Below are 21,293 nucleotides of genomic sequence, written 5' to 3'. Positions count from 1 at the left end.
CACAAGCAAATTTTTTTAAAAGCTTTGCATAAAAAGTTGAACTCATGAAATAGCAGAAATGTTCCACTTTTAAAGACGCAGGAAGCCTAAACCAAAGCCTGCTTAAGCAAAGGTAAATGTTTCTGTGGATTTCTCCAAGGTTTGGCTCAGATTCTAAATTCTTTCCGTATGTAACTCAACTACAGACTGGCAGGGAGGCTTTGTGAGGGGAAAAGAAAAAACAAAAAGTTTTCTAAAATTATCAGTGATGGTGGATTTAGAATTTGGGTTTAGAAGGGCTTTGACACTAAAAAAAAGGCACGTTGGACTGCAGTCTCAGCCGTGCCCAATTGGACTTACCACATGGAAATGAATGTAGCTCCCACTGTTTTTACAAATTGAGGAGCTCATCAGCTGTGGGTCCTTTGCCAAAACGGGCATGAACATGTGCCAGTTATTAATAATTGTTTCTTTCTTCTTCTTCATTTTGTGCTAGTCCATGTCTTTTGAGTTGGGTTTTACATTTGAGGCTTTCTAAACTAAAATTCTCAAAGTAGGTAGTCAAAGGGACTTTGCTTATCTGTTAAGAGGTTTCTAGAAATCTTTGTGGTATGAATGCTCCTGGATCCTTGACCTTCCTGGGGAAGAGCAAGACCACCAGCTAGGCTATTATATATTATATAGGCTATTCTGCTTCATGTTGAATACTTGTGAAGCTGGTGCAAGCTGCAAAAGCATTTCACTCTTACCAGGTCCTGAACCAGAAACAGAATCAGCTCTTGGTCTCCCTAAACCCCAGTAGGCCATTTGCTCCTTAAAACAAGTAGTCCTTAACCGGTGCTGCTGGCTGTGATGGAGGTTCATGCCCAAACACCATTTCCCAGGGGCTGCTTCCAACCAGTGATGTAGAAGTTGATGTCTGCTGTATCCTCTGTTGGGACAGCTGCGTACCTCCCCAGAGAGCTCACAGCTGTTGATTTGCCACCCACCAGTACACAAAGCAAGCAATTGCTGCTGGAGCCATGTGGTGGAAAGTGGGTGTCATCCGTCCTGCAAGGTGTGACAGCCCACGCACCCCTCCACCTTCCCGACAGGGCAATCAAGAAGGCAAAATTAGCACCTTAGCCTCTTTATTTTAAATGCAGGGGCACGCAGATGGAAGGATGGGTTTGCGATGTCATCTTCTAGTTGTTGAACAACTTGTTTTATAGTTGCTTTTCACCTGTAAAGGAAATAAGTCTTCATTTTGTCTCTTTGATGCGGATTGGGACAGGCTGTCCTGTGTTGCTGATGTGCCAATTCTGTGATGGCAATGCTTCGGTTCACCACAGAGACTTACATTCTGCGCCCATTTGCAAACACAAGGGACATGATCCCTGGGGCACTTCAGGCAGACAAATGCAGGCAGAGAAACTGAGGCGCAGGTATTCAATAGCTGCTTCAACAAAATGGTGACAGCCTCTGACCAGGTCTGTCATGTCTATACCGAAAACATTTGAGACTTACGTCCTTGGCATCACATAACATAAAAGGATGAACTTGCATCCAGTTCGGGCCTGCGATGAGACTGAGCTCTTCAAAGGCCTCTAGCCATCTACCTACACATGCTTGATACTTAAAACCCCAGGAAAATCTCAGGTTTTGCGCTTTTCTGTGGTACGACAACACGTTTTGCAAGGGCAATAAGTTCCTTCAAGTGTCTCCAAGTTTTGTACCCTGAGAGATTTCCCATCATTCTTGCCTTGAAAGACATGTTTATATCTTTTTGGTGAGAGTTTGTTCTGTGCTTCTTCTAGTTCTATTTGCACAAAAATATTAAGGACCAAATAAAAACAGTAAAGCCTGACATGCTAAAGTTTGGATAGATAAAAAAGGAATGACACTACTCCATCTCTATTAGAAGCCAGTGAGCGTTAGTCTTCCAACAGTTAAACCCTTTATGTGCTAAAGAAACCATAAAATACATGACACATGGCATAGATTCTAGCTAAACAGTTGTTGAGATGTGTTGGAAATGTCAGCTAAAAAAAGCCTCCTTAACCACCTTAATATATATAAAATGGCAGTCTACAATTTGGCATGACATATGCGCATATATATATATATATAAAGTACGTGACAAAATACAGCTGTACCACATCATTTTAGCCAGCAAGGGTAAGACTTTCTTATTCTGTTTGTTTTCCAGGTCGCAGGGTCTGTGCTAATTTCATTAGCTGCTGAAACATATTTTCACTGCGTTCCAAGGACAACGTTAAGTGCACAGGGCTTCTGTTATTGGCAGTGAAAATTAATATCTAGGACATTTCAATAGGATCTGAACATTTCACTACAAAAGCATGGCAATGTGATGAATGTAGAGCTAAACGGGATTTAGGAGAGGGGATTTTATTCCATTTTCTGGTGTAAGGAAATCACTTTATTCTGATCTCTTACTACTGGTACGTATTCAGTGGTGAAACTGCAGGGATACACAACTGTTTTAATCTGCTGCTCAGAGCCAGTAGATCTGGGCTCCCTGTACGGTCAGGGGAGAGAAATAGTCCCTTATGAGAAGAGATGGCTGGGATGTGGCCGTCACTCAGAGGTCTTGCATGACTCCATGGTCTGACCACTGGAAATGAGGGTAGCTACTGAAATGCTCACCTAGAAATAACAACCCCAAACATTCAAGAAAAGGTGAAAAGTACTCAGTTTCCTAAATTCACCTCTCCTAACACAGCCCTTCCTGCTGTAGCCAACTGCTGTGGGACCACTGCACTGCTTTCCATCATGGCACCCTGCCCCTAGGGACTAAGGCTTGTTATCCTTGACAGGGAGATGTTACAACTCACCACGCTGTTTGTTTCAAAGTACGTTTTAGTACCACTAATCAAGGACACAAAAATGTATGACATAACATTGCGTCCTTTCACAGCACAATCTGAATTGAGCCATCTCCTGAGTGCCCATGGAAACAGAGATGGGATACCCCAGGAGACAGATAAAACAGACTAATACGCAGATTAGGTTGTAAGGGCATACTAGATTATAAAATGACGGAATATGAAATATAAGGAAGAAGGAATATAAGGAAGAAGAAATAAAGAAAGCCTGTGTTGGCTGTGGAGGACAAGAGACGCTGAGGTACAATTGTGTTGCCCAGCCGTGTATTACCCAGCCATTTGTCAAGATAGATGTCTTAGGGCACAACGTGGAAGTGGCGAGAAACCATCAAACAGAAGAAAGTGGATCTGTGGAGCTCGGGGATGGCTTGAAGGCGTACAGCTTCGGTGAAAGGATATTCTGGCACTTTGACACACGAACGATAGAATCACGTTTCCCAGCTCGGTGACCTTGCAGAGCACTGTCTGCATCGCAAAAAAGAAAATGTGCTCATTTTAGCTGTCACCGCTGTATGGGCAAAATATTATTATTATTACTGCATTACTTCCCAACTAACCAAATGTTAAAATGCAGTAGATCACCCCCCATTTCCCCGCCAAGAGATGTGATGGCTTTTCTTTCTTTCTCTCTCCATCTATTTTTTTCTTTTTCTTAATCAGTTTCATTTCTAAACAGAGACAGAAGTTGTTGTGTGAGTCAGACCAGCGGTACTCAACCTTGGCAAGGCAACTCAGGGCTTTTAATGTTTTGTCAGTTGTAATAAGTGAGAGCAAATATGATGCTTTTAAATTCCTGTCTGAGGTTTCCTTCCATTCACCCTGCAAAGCACAGGAGTTATATCTGCAGCACGTAACTCCCCCGTGAGGATGGATCAAATGGCCGGCCAGGTCCGAGAGCATGTCCCGTGTCCGTGTTCACACACACTCGCACGCTTTCATACCCGTGCTGCTCTGAAAATAAAAAAAAATACCCACAAACCTCTGCTAGAGGAGACTGTGCCAACCTGCTTCTCACCTGTGAAAATGAACTACCCAGATTAATTACCTGACAAAGGCTGGACCACAGCTGTCAACTTAAAATGAGAGTAGTGTGTCAACGAGAAACAAAACTGAAGACATGCTGGAAGGGCTTTGTGTTCACCAGCGTTCTTTTTCTTTTTTTCCTTTTCTTTTTTCCTTTCCTTTCCTTTCCTTTCCTTTCCTTTCCTTTCCTTTCCTTTCCTTTCCTTTCCTTTCCTTTCCTTTCCTTTCCTTTCCTTTCCTTTCCTTTCCTTTCCTTTCCTTTCCTTTCCTTTCCTTTCCTTTCCTTTCCTTTCCTTTCCTTTCCTTTCCTTTCCTTTCCTTTCCTTCCCTTCCCTTCCCTTCCCTTCCCTTCCCTTCCCTTCCCTTCCCTTCCCTTCCCTTCCCTTCCCTTCCCTTCCCTTCCCTTCCCTTCCCTTTCCCTTTCCCTTTCCCTTTCCCTTTCCCTTTCCCTTTCCCTTCCCTTCCCTTCCCTTTTTTTTTTTTTTCCTCTCTTCTAAGAATTTCCCAATTGTTGCTATCACCTATTATTTGTCTTGCAGTCGTACCGAGGCTCTCTGGTGCTGGAGCACGCCATGTTGGGATAAACTCTGCACAGATGTGGAGCAAGAGGTGTGCAAACTTCAAAGGCTATACAATTAGAACAGAATCAGGAATCCTAACAAGGTGGATGCAGTATTAACCACTGCCACCAGGATCATGCAGATGGTGGTTAAAATGATGATAGTTGCATGAGCTTCATATTGGTTGGAGCTTTTTACTTTTCCTGATTCCCTTGGAGGACTCAGAAGTGGTACCAAAAGCGGGCAGTTTTTCTCCTGGTGTAGACCAGGCAGATGTCCTCCATGCTCGAGTTGCTGAGTGCAGGATCCGGCTGCTATCAGGGCTCGGCATGGCCACAGGGCCAGTGCTGGCCATAGCAGGGATGTTTTACTGCTCCTCCTCCCATAGGCCTAGGTCTAAAGCTGGCCAGAGATGCTATGCAGGGTGGAGGGATGGGCAGGACAGCGCTAATCCCATGGTAAGCTTGGCCATAAATTGAAGAAAGACAGTATTTTGACTACCCACTATATCAAAGAAGTCACGCTCATGGCTTCACCAAAATCTTCCCATTTTACAAATTAGAAACTGAGACAAGAGCTGACGGCGTGCCTGGCATCGGGCTGCAGGGGATCCAGGCACAGGGGCAGAAACTCAGCCCAAATCCCTGAGCCTTCACCCACCCCCTCCCCGTCAGACTCATAAATGCTTCTTTGTGCTGATTGACCGTAGTGGAAACAAGACTAAGGGGTGCTGCAGTTTGAAGCCTACATACAGACTCAGGAAGAGTCCTGATCCTTCCTATAGCTGAAATATTTGCAATGCCGGCAAGGGCGACCGAGAGTCAGCAGTGAGTGCGTAAATCACTGCTCAGCCTGGAGCCGCCTGAACTGCTACTCCATCCGTTACACCTCCAGTTGTTTGCAAAGCCTTTCTCCACCCAGGGGGAATTTTCAGTCAGATGCATGTAGAAATTCTCAGATTAATTTGATTGGGGGGGGGGGAGGAGGTAGGGGGATTTGAGTGAGGGGTTTTTTTGTTTGTGTTTATTTCTCCCCTCCGAGCTGCCTTTCATTGCGCATTTACTAGTTCTGGAAGACAACACCCTGCTGACACTTAGAGAAGCATCAGTGAATAAAGTCTGTTGTACAGGCTGCAAAGCCATCTGGACTTTCTACTGAAAAGGTTGGACATGGTTTTAGGCAAGATTTTATCACATCTGAAAAAAAAAATAACTTCTGCACTCAGTACCTCTTCCAAGGTTGATGTCAGATATTTTTTTTTCTTTTGTCGGTTGCAAAACAAAAAAATTGACAAACAGTTGGAAGGCAGTAAGGATGGAGATATAAATCTCCAGAGGAAGCTTTGTCAAAGGTAGTGGAGTATAAACAAAAAATAAATTAGTTTTGGTGTTATCAGAAACTGGACAGACTTTGATTTGTATAATAGTTTGTCTGGGTTTCCAGACCACCTAGACAATGCTTCTGTGAGGCTCAGCACAGATTCACTTGACAGAAGAGGTGGGGGAAATGGTAAAACACAGGAGGAGAAGGGATGAGGAAAGACAAGAAGACGAAGGTGCAATGGCAGACAGCTTTGAAATCCTTTGCGTTTTTGCTTTTATTATTTTCGGGGGCTATGAGTGGCAAGTTTTACTTTGCGGTCCATATTATTCAGCTCTTGAGTCCAAGAATTTTGTGTAGCCCTTGCATGCTACAACCTCCCCAGGTTTTGGCAGGCCAGTTCTGTGCACTGAAAAGGGTAGCGCAAGGCTTGTGTGCCAGCTCCTCCTTGCTGAGGAGCCCCGTGAGCAGAGCAGGAGAGAGGAACATGCGGGACGTGATTTACTGGAGTGCCCCTTAGGTTATGTGCATCTTAGCAAGGAGCTAACATCCAGCAATTAACTTAAAAACACAGATTGGCGACACAGTTTTATATATTCTGAGAGCTGGGTATGAAGTTGGTTATTCCTTTTCTCTCTGGAATTGCTGTCTGAACTTGGGGAGATTCTTTCTTACCCCATGGCCGTACACGGAATCCCAGACATGTAATACCAGACACCTTAGAGATCCTCAGAGGTATCCTTCCAGAGGTATGGTGTGCTGATAAAAGAAATTTATTCATATTATGCCTTTTTTTTTTGCTGTAAGCTAAGAATTGCACATTCTATTTCTTGTCTTTTACACTGACTTACCTGAGCAAAATATTAAAGCTAGTTGTCTTTCAATTTAATCATGGGTTATATAGGAACAAATATATTTACCTGTATGACATGAATTTTATAGGGTTTGGTCAATTTGTAGGTAAACTGATTTGAGATTTTTGTGTGAATAGCTAAAAAAGTCGAAATAATTGGTTTTGAATTGAATTACTGGGTTTATCCACTTATTCTTTGTCTTTTTCTTCCCAAGAAGCTCTTCTTTTATTGCCCACAGTGAATAAATCACTTAGAGCAACTGTCCCATGATGAGGAAGTTTTATTAAAGACTTTTATTTGCCATAAGAAATCTGAGCTGTAAGTGAAAGCTGTAACGTTGCACTCAACTGTGTCCAGATCCCTTCCACCACTCTCACGGGGACGGTCCCAAGGGAAGATCATCTTGTGGAGGGCAGCCCACACAGTCCTGCTCCACAGTCTCCTGGCCGCACGCTCAATCCTTCCCTGGGCTCTTCCTTAAAGACAACTCTGCTGAGGTTTTGCCCAGGGGTTGTCACAGGGTTTAATAAGGCCGTTCCCAGGTTCCAGGTGTGGACACTTGTTTAGGAGTTTCTTGACTGGAGATGGAGGGGAAGGTGATGGGGAAGTGATATTTGGGTTTTAGAACATGGGCTAAAACTAATGCTGAATTTTTAGCTTCAGATGCAGGTTCTCAGCAGATATGAAACAGGAAAACTCTTTCTTAATTTCAGAAAAGTTATGTTAATTACTTCTGTTTGTCCAGTAAAGGACAGTAAGTCAGGAAGAGACTGGTTTTAGCCCTGGCCCCAGGCACACACCAGTCCCAAATGGCTGTGTTGGGTGTCTCAGTGGCAATCTGGATTCAGCAGAAATCACAGTTCTGCCTCTCCTGGCACAAAGCCACTGTAGATGATGAGAACTGTCCCTGCTAATTACACATTTGAGGAGAAGCCCAGAGAAGGGTAACATGAAATGTAGATTGCCTTGCCACCCCTCCCAGCCAAGGGAAAGGTTGTTAGCAAGGTTACATCCGGATTTCGAGAATCATTACAGCAAATGACAGCAAGATCTTTAACAACAAGAAAGGAAAAATCCCAATGTCAGTATAGTAATTGCCACACAGTGTGTTACATGCCTTGCTCTGCAGCAATTGAGAAAGTTGAATCGTGCAGTGCCTTGCTGGGATCAGCAGTTCAGAATAGATTAAATTTGTTTTGGACACTGCCTGCACCCTGCTTTATCTAACAAAGCATATGTGTGATGGGGAAGGCTCTTAATAGCACAGCTTCTTAATGAGAACTATAAACACACAGGCGTAGATTTTCAAAGTGATGCTCAAGGGATTTGAGCAAGCACTGCTCTCTCCCTGCTTTGAACATTTACCCAAGAGCTGCTAACTGGTTAGGCTTCGGGAAGAGACTGGACCTCGAACAGCCAAGAGTATTGTATGTGACGAGGGTTTTGCCACCGTTAGTTTCCAAAGGATATTCATTTTAATGCACCTAAGAAAGATAAAGTGAGGAAACAGAAAACTGAAAGGACATTTCTCAGATAAAGCATTGGTTTTATTAAAGAGAAACGGCTCATAATATGAATCTAAAATCTAGTTTTTTATAGAGAGCATAAAAGCCTTTTTACAGAGTTAGCCGTTCTTAGGCACTGGTGGTGTTATAGAGCTTTTATCTAGTTAAAGAAAACCCATTCGTGCTAATTTAATATCTGTAGCGTGCAACAGCTTGACACCTGAGGCTTGTCCTAAAGCAGGCACAAGGCTGCAAAGCGAACACTACTTCATTGTTTTGAATTATTCAGCACTTGCAGCCAACCTTATGTGTGCCTCTGTAGGAAGAAGGCTTTTGGGTTAAGGATCAGTAAAAGAAAAGAAAAACGGCAAACAACCAGCCCCTCCTTTCTGGCGTTTGTTAGCAGGTGCAGTATTGACTTCAAGAATGATTCTGCAAAATTGGTATGGACATTCTTCATTACCAGAGCGATAAATGCAGAGCTGTTCTCAGAAGAAGCAGAGCTGGAAACTGAGCGTGGCCTCCTTTAGGGAACAACTGTTCATGTCGGTGGAAAAGCTTGTTTCCTCTAAATTCATTGAAATGGTACTTATTGGTAGCATCTTTTTAGAGCAAGATGAATGCAGACAGCAATGAATCAACCTCAAAGAGAGGGGCTCATCTGTTAGCATCCTAACATTAACACACTAATGTGAATTTAAAGATTCTAATTAAACCTACATACAAAACGTTTTCCTACTAAATAGAAAACCGTACTTTTTGGAGGAGCTGGGGCATTTGGATTTGACAGCATTTCCTTTTTCAATAGTATGCTTATTTTATGTGTTCTATTTTCTTTCAGTCACTCCGGGGGGTTCTGAAACAAATAAAAGGATACATTATATTGTTTGATTGATTCCCTGTAGTCAAGGGATATATTGAGAAAACACAACAATTTTTTTTTTCACTAGGCTCTTAGAATAAATTACTGTTTGATCTTTGTACTTCCTACTGTTGTGACAAATTTCTTTTGAGATATTTAACATTGATTAATCTCATTTACAGGATAACATAGTAGTACCTATGTGCAAATTCAGAAGCTTTTTCCTTGCAGCAGAACTCACATCACAGCTATCAGTTTCTAAATTTGTCCATCCCTCTCCAAATGCCCCAATAAAACTTGGTTCTACCCCTCATTTCAAACCTGATATTTGCCTGAAAAAATTCAACATTTTAAGAAAAAATTCTACGAACAGTGACACAGTACCTTTTTGCCGTTCATGACTGAAAATCTCACTGAAGAGGTTTTAAAAAAATTTACTGGGAGACCTTTGGATTCCCTAGTAAAAAAGTTTCAGACACAGTGAAGGACTTTTGGCTTGCATTTAGCCACTCAGGAAACACCAAGTGAGAAGCCCACTGTAGTCTTCGATCATTGCTGAAGCATATGCTGGATATATGAACAATTCATCAAAATCTGATAAAATAGTTTTTAGCAGACCTCCCATTTATTAGAACAGGGTCAAACCGAACACCCAAAGAAGTCATTGGGAAACCTCCCAGGCGTAAAGGTACTGAGATCCACCAAATACAGACCTTAACAAACCCTCCCATTCTACCTTTATCTCATCTTATTTTCTCTGTGCATGCTGTATCCTCCCAACCCCAGTGCAGGGGATGGCTATCATTTTCATAAAGCCATAGCTTTACTGGGAAACCCAAAAAACAAGTGGGTGGAAGAAGGAATTTTCTATTCTGACTCCAATTCTGGGGTCTTTAGGGGCATTTTGCCATTCTTTCATCCGCCACACAGGGACAATCTTCAAACCCTGCCTCATGCAGCAGCCAGCAGAGTGCTGATATTTAGTAAATGATCACTAATGATATAAGCAATGGCGTGGAGGCAAATATGTTTTGTGGGGCCTGGAAATGAGCAGAGCAATCAGCCTCCAGCCGGGGTGAGGGGAGGAGAGGGAAGTAGCCAGCAAACAATCGCTCTGAAACCAGGAGTCCATTGCACACTCCGGACAAGTTGGCCAAGTCAGCCAAGGTCAGCCAAGCCACTGCGGAGCTTTCAGGAATGCAGACCAAATTCGGGACATTTGATGATTACAGAAATAAGGACTATGAACAGATGGGGGAGGGGTAGGGGGGTTGGTGAAAGTGATTCTTTTGATTGAATCAATAGGAGCAGTTGATCTTCCCCATCAATCTTGATAAGAAAACAGTGAGGATATTCAGTGTCAGAAGTCCGCTGTTGGAGTTTCCATTAGAAGCTCAGTGTGGGAATGTCCTCCCAGCTGCTGCCTGTGCAGCACGTGCCCAGTCCCCTCTGAGAAGCGTGAATGAGAAGACCTCACCGAATCAGGATGCACACAGGATATACGAACGCGGTCAGCTGAAATGAAAACATAGAGCCAGACAAAATAAAACCACGTCCATCTAAGATAAAACAAAGCCCACATACGCTGGCCCTGAGGGATAAGCCAAAACCAGACATAATGATCAATACTGTAGGAGTTATGATCAGAGAGAAATAATTACAGCACATCTCAAGGAAAGAACCACAATGAATTCCCTGGCAGTGCCTTGTTCTTTGAGTAATACTCTGTAAATGCCTGTGCATGCTGAAGGGAGGCTGAGTTATGAGGGGCTGTGGACTGCAGCCTCCAGTCTGGCTGCAGAAGTCCTTGCATGACCCTGCTTGGAGAGTCTCACCACTGTCAAGTGCCATTTGCCTCACAGTTCCCTTGAGGGGTGGGTAAAAATCGTCCCCCTTTTACCGCTGGAGAAGTGGAGCTCATGGCAAAGCCGGGGTTTGCACAGGGGTTGCCAGGAATCAGGGCAAGGAATGAACCCAGCCTGCAACCCCCTGCCTGCATCCCGCTGCCCTCCTTCCTTCCACGGGCCACCCCTGCCTGGCCGTTCCTCTAGGGCCTCATTCAGCCCTTTCCACCATGCTGGGGGAGCTCCTGGTGTTAAATGGATGCTAGAAGACTGATGGTGGAGGGCAGCCCACAACGCTGGGCTATTTCTCTTCTCAAGGCTAAACCCTGAAGATGATGTAGTACCTGGGAAGAGCCTGACTAATTCATTGGCTCGAGGGTACAATCACTTAGCGATGAATCTCCAGCTAGCTACAGCAAACTTATTTACAAGCCTGGGAAAAAGTGTGTTGTGTAGCAAATTGCTACACACCCTGACCAGGAGCAGCACTTCGAGATTGATATTCTCCGTGCCGCGTTTTCCTCCCCTCCCATTTAGACAGTGAGTGTTCTCCATAGGAAAAAATACAAACTCCCACTGTCAACGAGTGCGTTTTTCCCCCTCGTCCAGTACAAAGACCCAGGTGTGCATCTCCTTTTATCTGTGAAGGGAGTTGTGAACTTAATTCAACCCGATCCCCATTCATCGTGTTCAACATTTACCCCCCAAATGTCAATAATTTTCTAGAAAATAAAGTACTTGGGAGACAGGAGAAACAGAGCTCTTGGTGATATCTGTATAGCAGAATATTTCTTCCCATCCATATGCAAATCTAACCTTTTTGATATTTCAACCCTATAAACCCTAAGACAGGATTTCAATAGAAAATGTTTACTAAAGGCTTTCTCCTTTATAATCTATTGATTTTAATATCCTTACTACTCCTGTTGAATGTCAGTTTTACCCTGAAGACTCCCATTGCAAACTTGAACACATTTAATTATTTATACCATTTGAAATATTAGTGCCACGAAATGACTAAAAGTTTTTGGTTCTGTAATGCTATGATCTAAAGTTTGATTTTCCTTTGTGAATAACACAAGTAATTTGATATGGTAATCAAGGACAGATGAATACTTCAGACAACACAGTGCAGTTTTAATAGCAATGACATCTATTTTTCATTTTTCCAGCCTCCTTGTATATCTTAAAATACAGCTCTTTAGGTATTGCAGGATCTCACAGTCTTTTTTCACAGTGAAAATTTTAGCATTATGTTTTCTTTCATCTGCCAGGCACCTGCACGAGTAACTGTTGCTTCCACCAGTGACAGTAGGTATTTAGGCACTGTTCATGGCTTGAGTGCAACTGAGAGCAGATCTGCCCCTTGGTGTGGGCCTAGTAGTCTTATTTGCCTTACTCATATCACTGACTGCATTAATAAGGCCGAGCAAAGTTTTGATCTCAAAGAAATTTTCTCTGAGACAAAAGTTTGTACAGAAAAATCTAAGTGAGGACTTGTGAAAGCTAAGATTTTGATAGCAGGGGAATGAAAGCAGGGGATTTGAAAGAAACTCAGCACCTGGAAGGTCAGTTCTTCTGGAAAGTTGTGGTTTTTCCTCCCAACAAAGCCGGCATGGGCAAGGTCACCCTGCCCAGCCAGGGCACGGGCAAGCTTGAATTCCCAACTTTGCCAGTTGAGCCTTATCTGGAGGACCTTTGATTCAGGCATGCTTCCACTGGCTTCAGTGGCGTTTTTGCACCAGACCCCAGTTTTCCAAGGGGATTAAAACCCTAAGCATAAGTCCCTCCTAGGTCCAGCACTCAAAGAGTATTTGAGGATTTATTTTCTTATGTGCCTTGGTAAACGTTTTCAGAGTTCTGACTGTCCATATCTTTTTATTTCTTTCTCTTCTGTCCCCTTGCCCCAGGCCGCTATTTCTCTGCCATTGGGTGATCAGTGCAATTGCATGCACCTCTATTAATTGCACTGAATTTCTTTCACAAGGAATGTTTCTACTCTTTTTTTCCCCCCATCTTCTCAAATTCTCCCTTTTTCTACTACCAACCCGATAGTTGTTCAGAAGCTGCCAAGATGTATTTGGCTCTCGTATTTACTCCAGATGGAGACTTTTATTTTCACTCATATCTGGCAGTATGAACTGTGGTATCACCGAACACAACTTTTCTCTCAGATTAATTGTTTTGATAATAGACAATAACAAAAGAATGGTTCCTTTTGTGTATGTTTTTTAAGTTATTTCTAGTGGCAGACAATATAGCCTAGCCTGTATCCCAAAAGTGCAACCAGGCTCACAATAGCCATCAGTAGTTGAATTTTTATGGTTTATAGCCTATCGGGAATGATCATCTGTATATGTATCTCTTAATAGCCTAGGATTATTGTTTAACAGTAAAGCAAGAAAATCTCTGTAATGGTTCTAAACTGAGCAGGGGTAAATGTACCAACTCTGATCTCCACTGTATCTGTCCTGTATGCATTAGATATATTTGTAACCAGTTTTGTTGTTGTAAAAACATTGAAATCCAGTCTAAAGACTATATAGACAGAAATGCTGTCACTGATTTCATTCATAGAATCATAGAATCACAGAGTGGTTTGGGCTGGCAGGGAACCCTAAAGATCACCTAGTTCCAACCCCCCTGCCGTGGTCAGGGACACCTCCCACTAGACCAGGCTGCTCAAAGCCCCATCCAGCCTGGCCTTGAACACTTCCAGGGATGGGGCAGCCACAGCTTCTCTGGCCAGCCTGTTCCAGTGCCTCACCACCCTCACAGTGCAGAATTTCTTCCTAATATCCAATCTAAATCTCCCCTCTTTCAGTTTGAAACCGTCCCCCCTCATCCTATTGCTCCACTCCCTGATAAAGAGCCCCTCCTCATTCTTCCTGTAGGCCCCCTTTGGGTACTGGAAGGCTGCAATAAGGTCTCCCTGCAGCCTTCTCTTCTCCATGCTGAATAACCCCAACTCTCTCAGCCTGTCCTCACAGGAGAAGTGCTCCAGCCCTCTGATCATCTTCGTGGCCCTCTGCTGGACTCGCTCTAACAGGTCCATGTCCTTCTTGTGGTGAGAACTCCAGAGCTTCACGCAGCACTCCAGGTGGGGTCTCACCAGAGCGGAGTAGAGGGGCAGAATCACCTAATGGTGCACATGGATGGACTGGGACAAACAGCTGCCGTGGCATGTGTTGGAGAGGAAGGCAGCACTCTACACCTCTTGTAACTTATGGGTATAGGTCAGAAATCTAACCTCATACTCAGCTCTGACATGGGGCCAGCTTTCAAGGATGGATTATTCAAGGCCCTACAATTACGCTGCATTACATGCATCAATCCTCGGGGTATCATATCCCTTACAGGGCTGAGCAGTCCATCTATTGACTTCTTATTTTTCTCCATCTGCTAAAATAGACTGCTCCTTTTCCTCCTTTCCATTGTACTTTGAAATATCCATTTGAAAACCTGGGGCAATATGAAGCCTGTAAATGACCTCTCAGATTTGACACTATGTTTCTGGTTGTTTTTCCTGCATCCTACCTGTATTCATGTCTGTCACTCCTTTGCTTCTATTAATTTCACTGGCATCGTTTTAGGCAATGGATTCAAGACAAAAAATATTCGCCTGACTTATTTTAGCTAAGAGGCTTCACATTTAATGGATTTGCTGTTCTTTAATGTCCCAGGTCACTCCTTGAGATCAGCAAATGCCGAATTCCTTATCGTCCCCAAATGTTATCTGAAGTCATGTCGTTATTTTGCCTTTAGTGAGACTCTTTGCACTCTGGCTTTGGAACCTACTGCCAAATGAAGTAAAGAAAGCTCTGACTGTGGGGATTTCTAAATCCAAAGTTAAAAGTTATTTGTTCTATTTAGCATTTTTAAAACGATTCTTTTAGGAATTGTATGTGCCTCTAAGCTAATTAACTCTTAATGAGTGCAAAATGCCCTGGGATGCAGATTTGGAGGGTTCTCTAGAAATGCAGGCATGGATTGGACTGCAATACTGCAGTAGATGAAATTTATGATTTGATTCTTTTTTTAAATGATGGTGCAGATAGTTTTATTGAGATACTCTTTTTTTCTTCTTCTTCTTCTTCTTTATTTCTAGTCTAAATAAAGCTGATCAGATTTTCAGTTCACCATATGGGACCCAGTTATATCAGTCCTGCAAATACACTTTAGTTTTCCGTTATGGATGAAGTCACTCTTCAGTAGGGAAAACAAGTTTAGGAGCAAACTTTCATATTATGAAAGACAGGCAGTGTTCCAGCGCTGAGCACTTAGCCAGAGCATCAGGAAATCAGAACACCTGGCTGTGCCCAGCTCCATGCTATTCCCCTGGACCAGTCCCTCACCCTTTTAGTGCCTTCACTCATTCATCTGTAAAGCGACTATAATTGCATTTATATCACAAGGGTGCCCTGATGCTTGACAAATGAGAATTGACCCAAAATTCATCCTTCAGAAGCTCTGTATGAGCAATACTTTGCTCACATGGTGGTTGTGGACAATTAGATTAGAAGAGGTATAAACGCAGTCAAAGTGAAATTCCATTTAGGAACTGTCAAACTGTTCTTGATAATTTTTCTTAGTTTTCATCTAATTCTAGCATAGAATTTTGCATGCATCTCCCAGAAAGGGTTATATGCCTCTTTCCTTCTTTTGCAACAAGCCAGTGTATTTTATTCTATGTTACATTAAACTGTCTTTTTGGGCAAATGGTTTGTTCCCAGAGCAATACCTTGGAAAGCTGCTTTTGGCAAAACAAAGAAAAATTAGTATGTCAAAGACAACCTATTTGAGCAAATTGCAATCACTCGCAAGGATTTTCTATGGAAAAAATATTCCAGGTTTTATGAAAAGGGTGTTGCCGGTTTGTTGTCATGATTTATTTAATTGGATTTTTTATATTTGCTATAATAATGTTTAAAAATTAATCTGACTTTCTGCAGCAAACTGTAGAAACATATGGTATACAGCCCGCAGAGGCTCTCAGTGGCAGTAGTACTACTGATAATATTTGTGAATTAGAATCTGCTTTTCTCTGCAAAATAGCTGTGTGTTCTCCCAATTTAAAATACTGTGTTTTCGCCAACACGTTTTCATCAACATTAACAGTTTGGGGGGGGAAAAAAAAAAGGGGTATGATCTTCTTAAATACATTTCCTTACTTCTGCATGGCTCTGGATCTTTCAGGGTGAGGGAGGCTGAATATCAGAGTCAGCCTCACCTCCACGTGTGCCATGAACCCATTTAAAGAAACCGGGTGAATCCAAAGGGACCTGTTTTACTGGGACCTCCCCAGGTAGCTTAGCCCAGCACCAGGAGAAAGACTGGAATTGTTGCTTGGTCGAGCCGCTTTTCCTAACAAAGATACGATCACTCGGGGCTAACCAGACTGCTGGATGCCAGGAGGTCTCCTGTCATCACCCCAGAGTAAGATCTAGTCCCCGGGAACTGCTCCCAGAAGGATTTGTATGTACAGCTTGGCTTCCCACAGGAAATCATGCAGCTCAAATGAAAAAAAAGAAAAAAATCCTTTGGCTCTTACTTTTATACGTTCAAACTTGCAAAGCACTTTAGGAGCAACTCATGCTCACAAACAGTGTTTCTCTGACTTATCTCTAATGTATGCTTGAAAGGCTCTGAGCCAAACAAAGTGCAGAGATTAAGTAAATGAAAAGATACTAAACTTTGCAGCAGGGAAATGGTCCAAGTAGTGGTGTTCTCAGGAGCACCAGAGCTGGTTTAGCTTCATATGCATCCATATGCAGTGTGCAGAATTCACTTTTAGACCTTTTACCCAGCTTGGCTTCCGTTATCGGCTTCCCAAGGCTCTCCTGGTGACTGGACTCACTCAGACCTGAGGGTTCAGACCACACAGCCTCTAGAGCCCAGTCCATGGGAAAATTCGACCTATCAACAAAGCTGTTGTGCACAGGGGGAGACCTGTCAAACCAGTCTTCAGCACTACCGCACACCAGTGAACTCGTGCAACCAACATCTTTGGTAGATTGTTCCCCTTCCCTTCCTCCCAGTGGCTGTCGAGGTGGAAGCAAGGCAGACCATGGTACTCCTCTGACAGCATTAAATATAGCCCAGATTCCTGAGCTGATCATTTTATCTCAGTAGCTGTGAGTCATTAAAAACTCACCTTGAATACAGAAATAGGTGGTCTTTACGTATAACCCAGGCCTCAGCTCAGCTCTTAGGCTTCAGTGGGCTAATGGAAGTCTTCAGTGGGCTCATGGAACTGAGCGGTTTTGTGGGAAATGCATCCACCTCTTCAGCTCACAACAATAAAATGCTTTAAGGACCAACAAATTTTCTTTGAACTGATTCTGGACCAAGGTCTTGGAGGCTGAAAAAAGTCAATCTTGAAATCTTCTCCCTTTACCACTAATCCTAGTCAATATGGGTCTCTAGCTTTAATTCATTTCATTTGGCCATTTCTGAGGGTGATGTGGGTAGTCGACAGAGAAATACTCCTTTTATCTTTGCTTAAGTAGGTGGTGTCTAATTCTAAAAGGGACCTCTCAGCAGTTGACAGCAGGTGACTAATCTGCAGAAACGCCCAAGTGCCTCAATCAAAGAAAGTGAAAAAATTCTTTCTGACTGTCTCTTTCAGGATTTTGCCGATTCCATATACCAAATGGTTGCACAGAAGTTCCAGGAGCTGACAGACAATTTCACTTCCATGCATGCACGCCACAAAACTCTTGCAAGCATTGTGATGACCAACGGTAAGATATCCTCTCATTTATTTTCCTCTGGCATTTTTCGTGACTAAATAATACATTATTTACCTGGTCCACAGTATTGAAGGATGCCTTTACTCCCACACCGAAAAATAAATAGTAATGCGGAGAAAAGAAGCATTAAATATTTACACCTCAGGTAAGTTCACACAAAAAATATTGGCAACAGAGGTAAAGATTTATTCATAAATATGTCCTTACATTGCTTTCTTTACAGGGCAAAATACAGACCTGCCTGATTTTGCATTTCCTGATAGATGGGGTAGTTTTAATTATCAATAAGAAGTTGTATTATTTATTAACTGCTTTTTCAGATCTGGAAACACCGAGTTCTTGTTGTACAAGGCTACCATAAACCTTGTTTTAGATAGACAATAAAAGCAAATCTTGGCCCATTTCCTTTCCAATCAAAAGAAACAAAACCCAGGGTTTGCATAGTTTTAATTCTGCTCTGCTCTAACTGTGGGAAATACTTATCAGCAGGACGAAAATTTTATATTCATCCCGTTAAGACTTAACTGATGGACATATACTATACAGAAATCTTTAGCCCTTTGATGAAACTGTTGCATAGATGGTCTTTCTTTTTTGTGAGCACACCTCAGTTGGGGTACCTGAGTATTTATGAGGATGTCAGCGGTGGAGATGCTGCCATAAACTTCCTTCTCATTCAGACGCATGGAGCAATTGATTGAGTTTAGAAATGAGAGGATAAACTCAGAGGGAAGAGGCATGTATAATTCATCTAGGCTTGTCTTACTCCTTCCTTTCAACAATTACATTAGCTGGATTCAATAGGGACATTTGTGAATATTGCGAGGCAACAGGATGGAGACGGGATTATCTGCTGGATCTTTTCCAACCACAGAAACTAAATACAGCTAAGAGTTCTGTGCAGAGTAACTTACTCTCCTCCTTTCTGATGTGAAAATATTGAGAAAGCCTCTCCTGAAATTAGAAGTAGAGAAGTTGACCTAAAAGTCTTTTCCACCTCTGACTGGAACTGAACTTTCCTCAGATGAATTTGTTATTATTATGCTTAATCTGCTTTGATTTGTCATCTTTGAAAGGTCCTGGAGAACAGGCGAGGTGCCTGAGGACTGGAGGAAAGCCAATGTCACTCCAGTCTTCAAAAAAGGCAAGAAGGGGGAGCCGGGAAGTGACCTACAGGCTGGTCAGCCTCACCTCCATCCCTGGAAGGATGATGGAACAGCTCGTTCTGGGCATCATCTCAAGGCACGTGGAGGAAAAGAAAGCTATCAGAAGTACTCAACATGGATTCACCAAGGGGAAATCATGTCTGACTAATCTGATAGCCTTCTATGATGGCATGACTGGATGGATAGATGAGGGGAGGGCGGTAGATGTGGCCTACCTTGACTTAAGCAAGGCGTTCAACACGGTCTCCCACAGCATCCTCATAGGGAAGCTTAGGAAGAGTGGGCTTGATGAATGGACAGTAAGGTGGATAGATAACTGCTTGAAAGACAGAGCTCAGAGGGTCATGATTAGGGACACAGAGTCTAGTTGGAGGTCAGTGACAAGTGGTGTTCCCCAGGGGTCAGTACTGGGTCCAGTCCTCTTCAATATATTCATCAATGACCTGGCTGAGGGGGTAGAGTGCACCCTCAGCAAGTTCACCAATGACACAAAGCTGGGAGGGGTGGCTGACAAACCGGAAGGCTGTGCCGCCATACAGAGAGACCTGGACAGGTTGGAGACCTGGGCAAAGAGGAACCTTATGAAATTCAATAAGGGCAAGTGTAGGGTGCTGCACCTGGGGAGGAATAACCCCATGCACCAGTACAGGTTGGGCGCTGACCTGCTGGAGAGCAGCTCAGCTGAAAGCGACCTGGGGGTCCTGGTGGACAACAGGATGACCATGAGCCAGCAATGTGCCCTCGTGGCCAAGAAGGCCAATGGCATCCTGGGGTGCATCAAGAAGAGTGTGGCCAGCAGGTCGAGGGAGGTCATCCTCCCCCTCTACTCTGCCTTGGTGAGGCTGCACCTGGAGTACTGTGTCCAGTTCTGGGCTCCCCGTCTCAAGAAGGACAGGGAACTGCTGGAGAGGGTGCAGCAAAGGGCTACAAGGATCATTAGGGGACTGGAACACCTCTCTTATGAGGAAAGGCTGAGGGATTTGGGTCTCTTCAGTCTGGAAAAAAGACGGCTGAGGGGGGACCTTATCAACACTTATAAATACTGCAAGGGTGGGTGTCAGGAGGATGGGGCCAGGCTCTTTTCAGTGGTGCCGGGGGACAGGACAAGAGGTAATGGGCACAAACTTGAGCACAGGAAGTTCCACCTAAACATGGGAAGGAACTTCTTTACCCTGAGGGTGGCAGAGCCCTGGCACAGGCTGCCCAGAGAGGTGGTGGAGTCTCCAACTCTGGAGACATTCAAAACCTGCCTGGACGCGTTCCTGTGCAACCTGCTCTGGGTGACCCTGCTCTGGCAGAGGGGTTGGGCTAGATGATCTCCAGAGGTCCCTTCCAATCCTATGATTCTATGATTTTGTATACTACTTTAGGATCTGGGATAATGGATGAGACTTCCATTTTTTAAGTGCTGCAAAGGCACAATGTTGTACAAACACAAAACACAGTGTATAAGTGCTATAAGACCACAGGAGACATATCTAGTACCAAGAAAAATAAAAGGGAGAGTGTGACTGACTGGGATGTGAAAGATGCACACTAGACCCAGCTACCTTGTCACAGTCAGATTTCTTGACTGTGGCACTCATCATGTGTAAACGAAGTGGTATGATTTATTTAGAGGAGCCCTTTCCAAAGAGGACCATAAGGAAGAAAGCTTAAATACACCTTGTGTAAGTAGTTAAGTTACAAGAGCCAAGAACTGTTGCTCTAACGACTTTTCAAGGGGAGACTGTACCCAGCTCAGTGTCCCTGTTCAGTTTTCTTACACTCAGTGTTTTCCCTGTAAGAATTCCATCCCATTCCTACCTTGCCAAGGTACAGTCTCTCCATCTTTTAGTCCAGGTCTAGACTTGCTTTAAAAAGCATGATGGAGCCAATGCAGCCTTGTTGCTGTATGACCAAAGAAGCAGTCTGTGGTGGGTTGACCCTGGCTGGACTCCAGGTGCCCAACAAAGTCATTCTATCACTCCCCTCCTCAGGCGGACATGGGAGAGAAAACATAACAAAAGGCTCATGTGTCGAGATAAGGACAGAGAAATCACTCAGCAATTACCATCATGGGCAAAACAGACTCAACTCAGGAAGATTAATTTAATTTATTACCAATCAAATAATGAGAAGTAAACCCAAATCTTAAAACACCTTCCCCCCACCCCTCCCTTCTTCCCAGGCTCAACTTCCTTCTGGACTTCTCTACCTCCTCTCTCCAAGCGGTGCAGGAGGATAGAGAATGCGAGTTGCAGTCCATTCATCACACCTTGTTTCTGCAGCTTCTTCCTCTTCACACTCTTCCCGTGCTCCAGTGTGGGGTTCCTCCCATGGGAGACAGTCCTCCATGAACTTCTCTAACATGGGTCCTTCCCATGGGCAGCAATTCTTCAAGAACTGCTCCAGCATGGATCCCCCATGGAGTCACAAGTCCTGCCAGCAAACCTGCTCCAGGGTGGACTCCTCTCCATGGGGCCACAGGTCCTGCCAGGACCCTGCTTCAGTGCAGGCTTCCCACGGGGTCACGGCCTCCTTCAGGCATCCACCTGTTCCAG

General features: G+C 43.7%; 1 protein-coding gene across 1 annotated transcript in view; it reads left to right on the top strand.

Moving 5' to 3' along the window:
• The window catches only part of ADARB2 (adenosine deaminase RNA specific B2 (inactive)), a 320,870-nt gene that overhangs the window by 240,547 nt on the left and 59,030 nt on the right, over positions 1-21,293 (top strand). The window contains exon 4 of the mRNA XM_074574189.1: positions 17,461-17,575. Within this exon, the coding sequence (XP_074430290.1) occupies positions 17,461-17,575 (115 nt within the window). The remainder of the gene's footprint in view (positions 1-17,460; positions 17,576-21,293) is intronic.

This window comes from Larus michahellis, chromosome 2 (assembly GCF_964199755.1).
Source record: "Larus michahellis chromosome 2, bLarMic1.1, whole genome shotgun sequence".
In the NCBI taxonomy this organism is placed as follows: Eukaryota; Metazoa; Chordata; class Aves; order Charadriiformes; family Laridae; genus Larus; species Larus michahellis.
The sequence above is the reverse complement of the archived record's forward strand: the minus strand, read 5'-3'. Positions and strand labels throughout refer to the sequence as shown.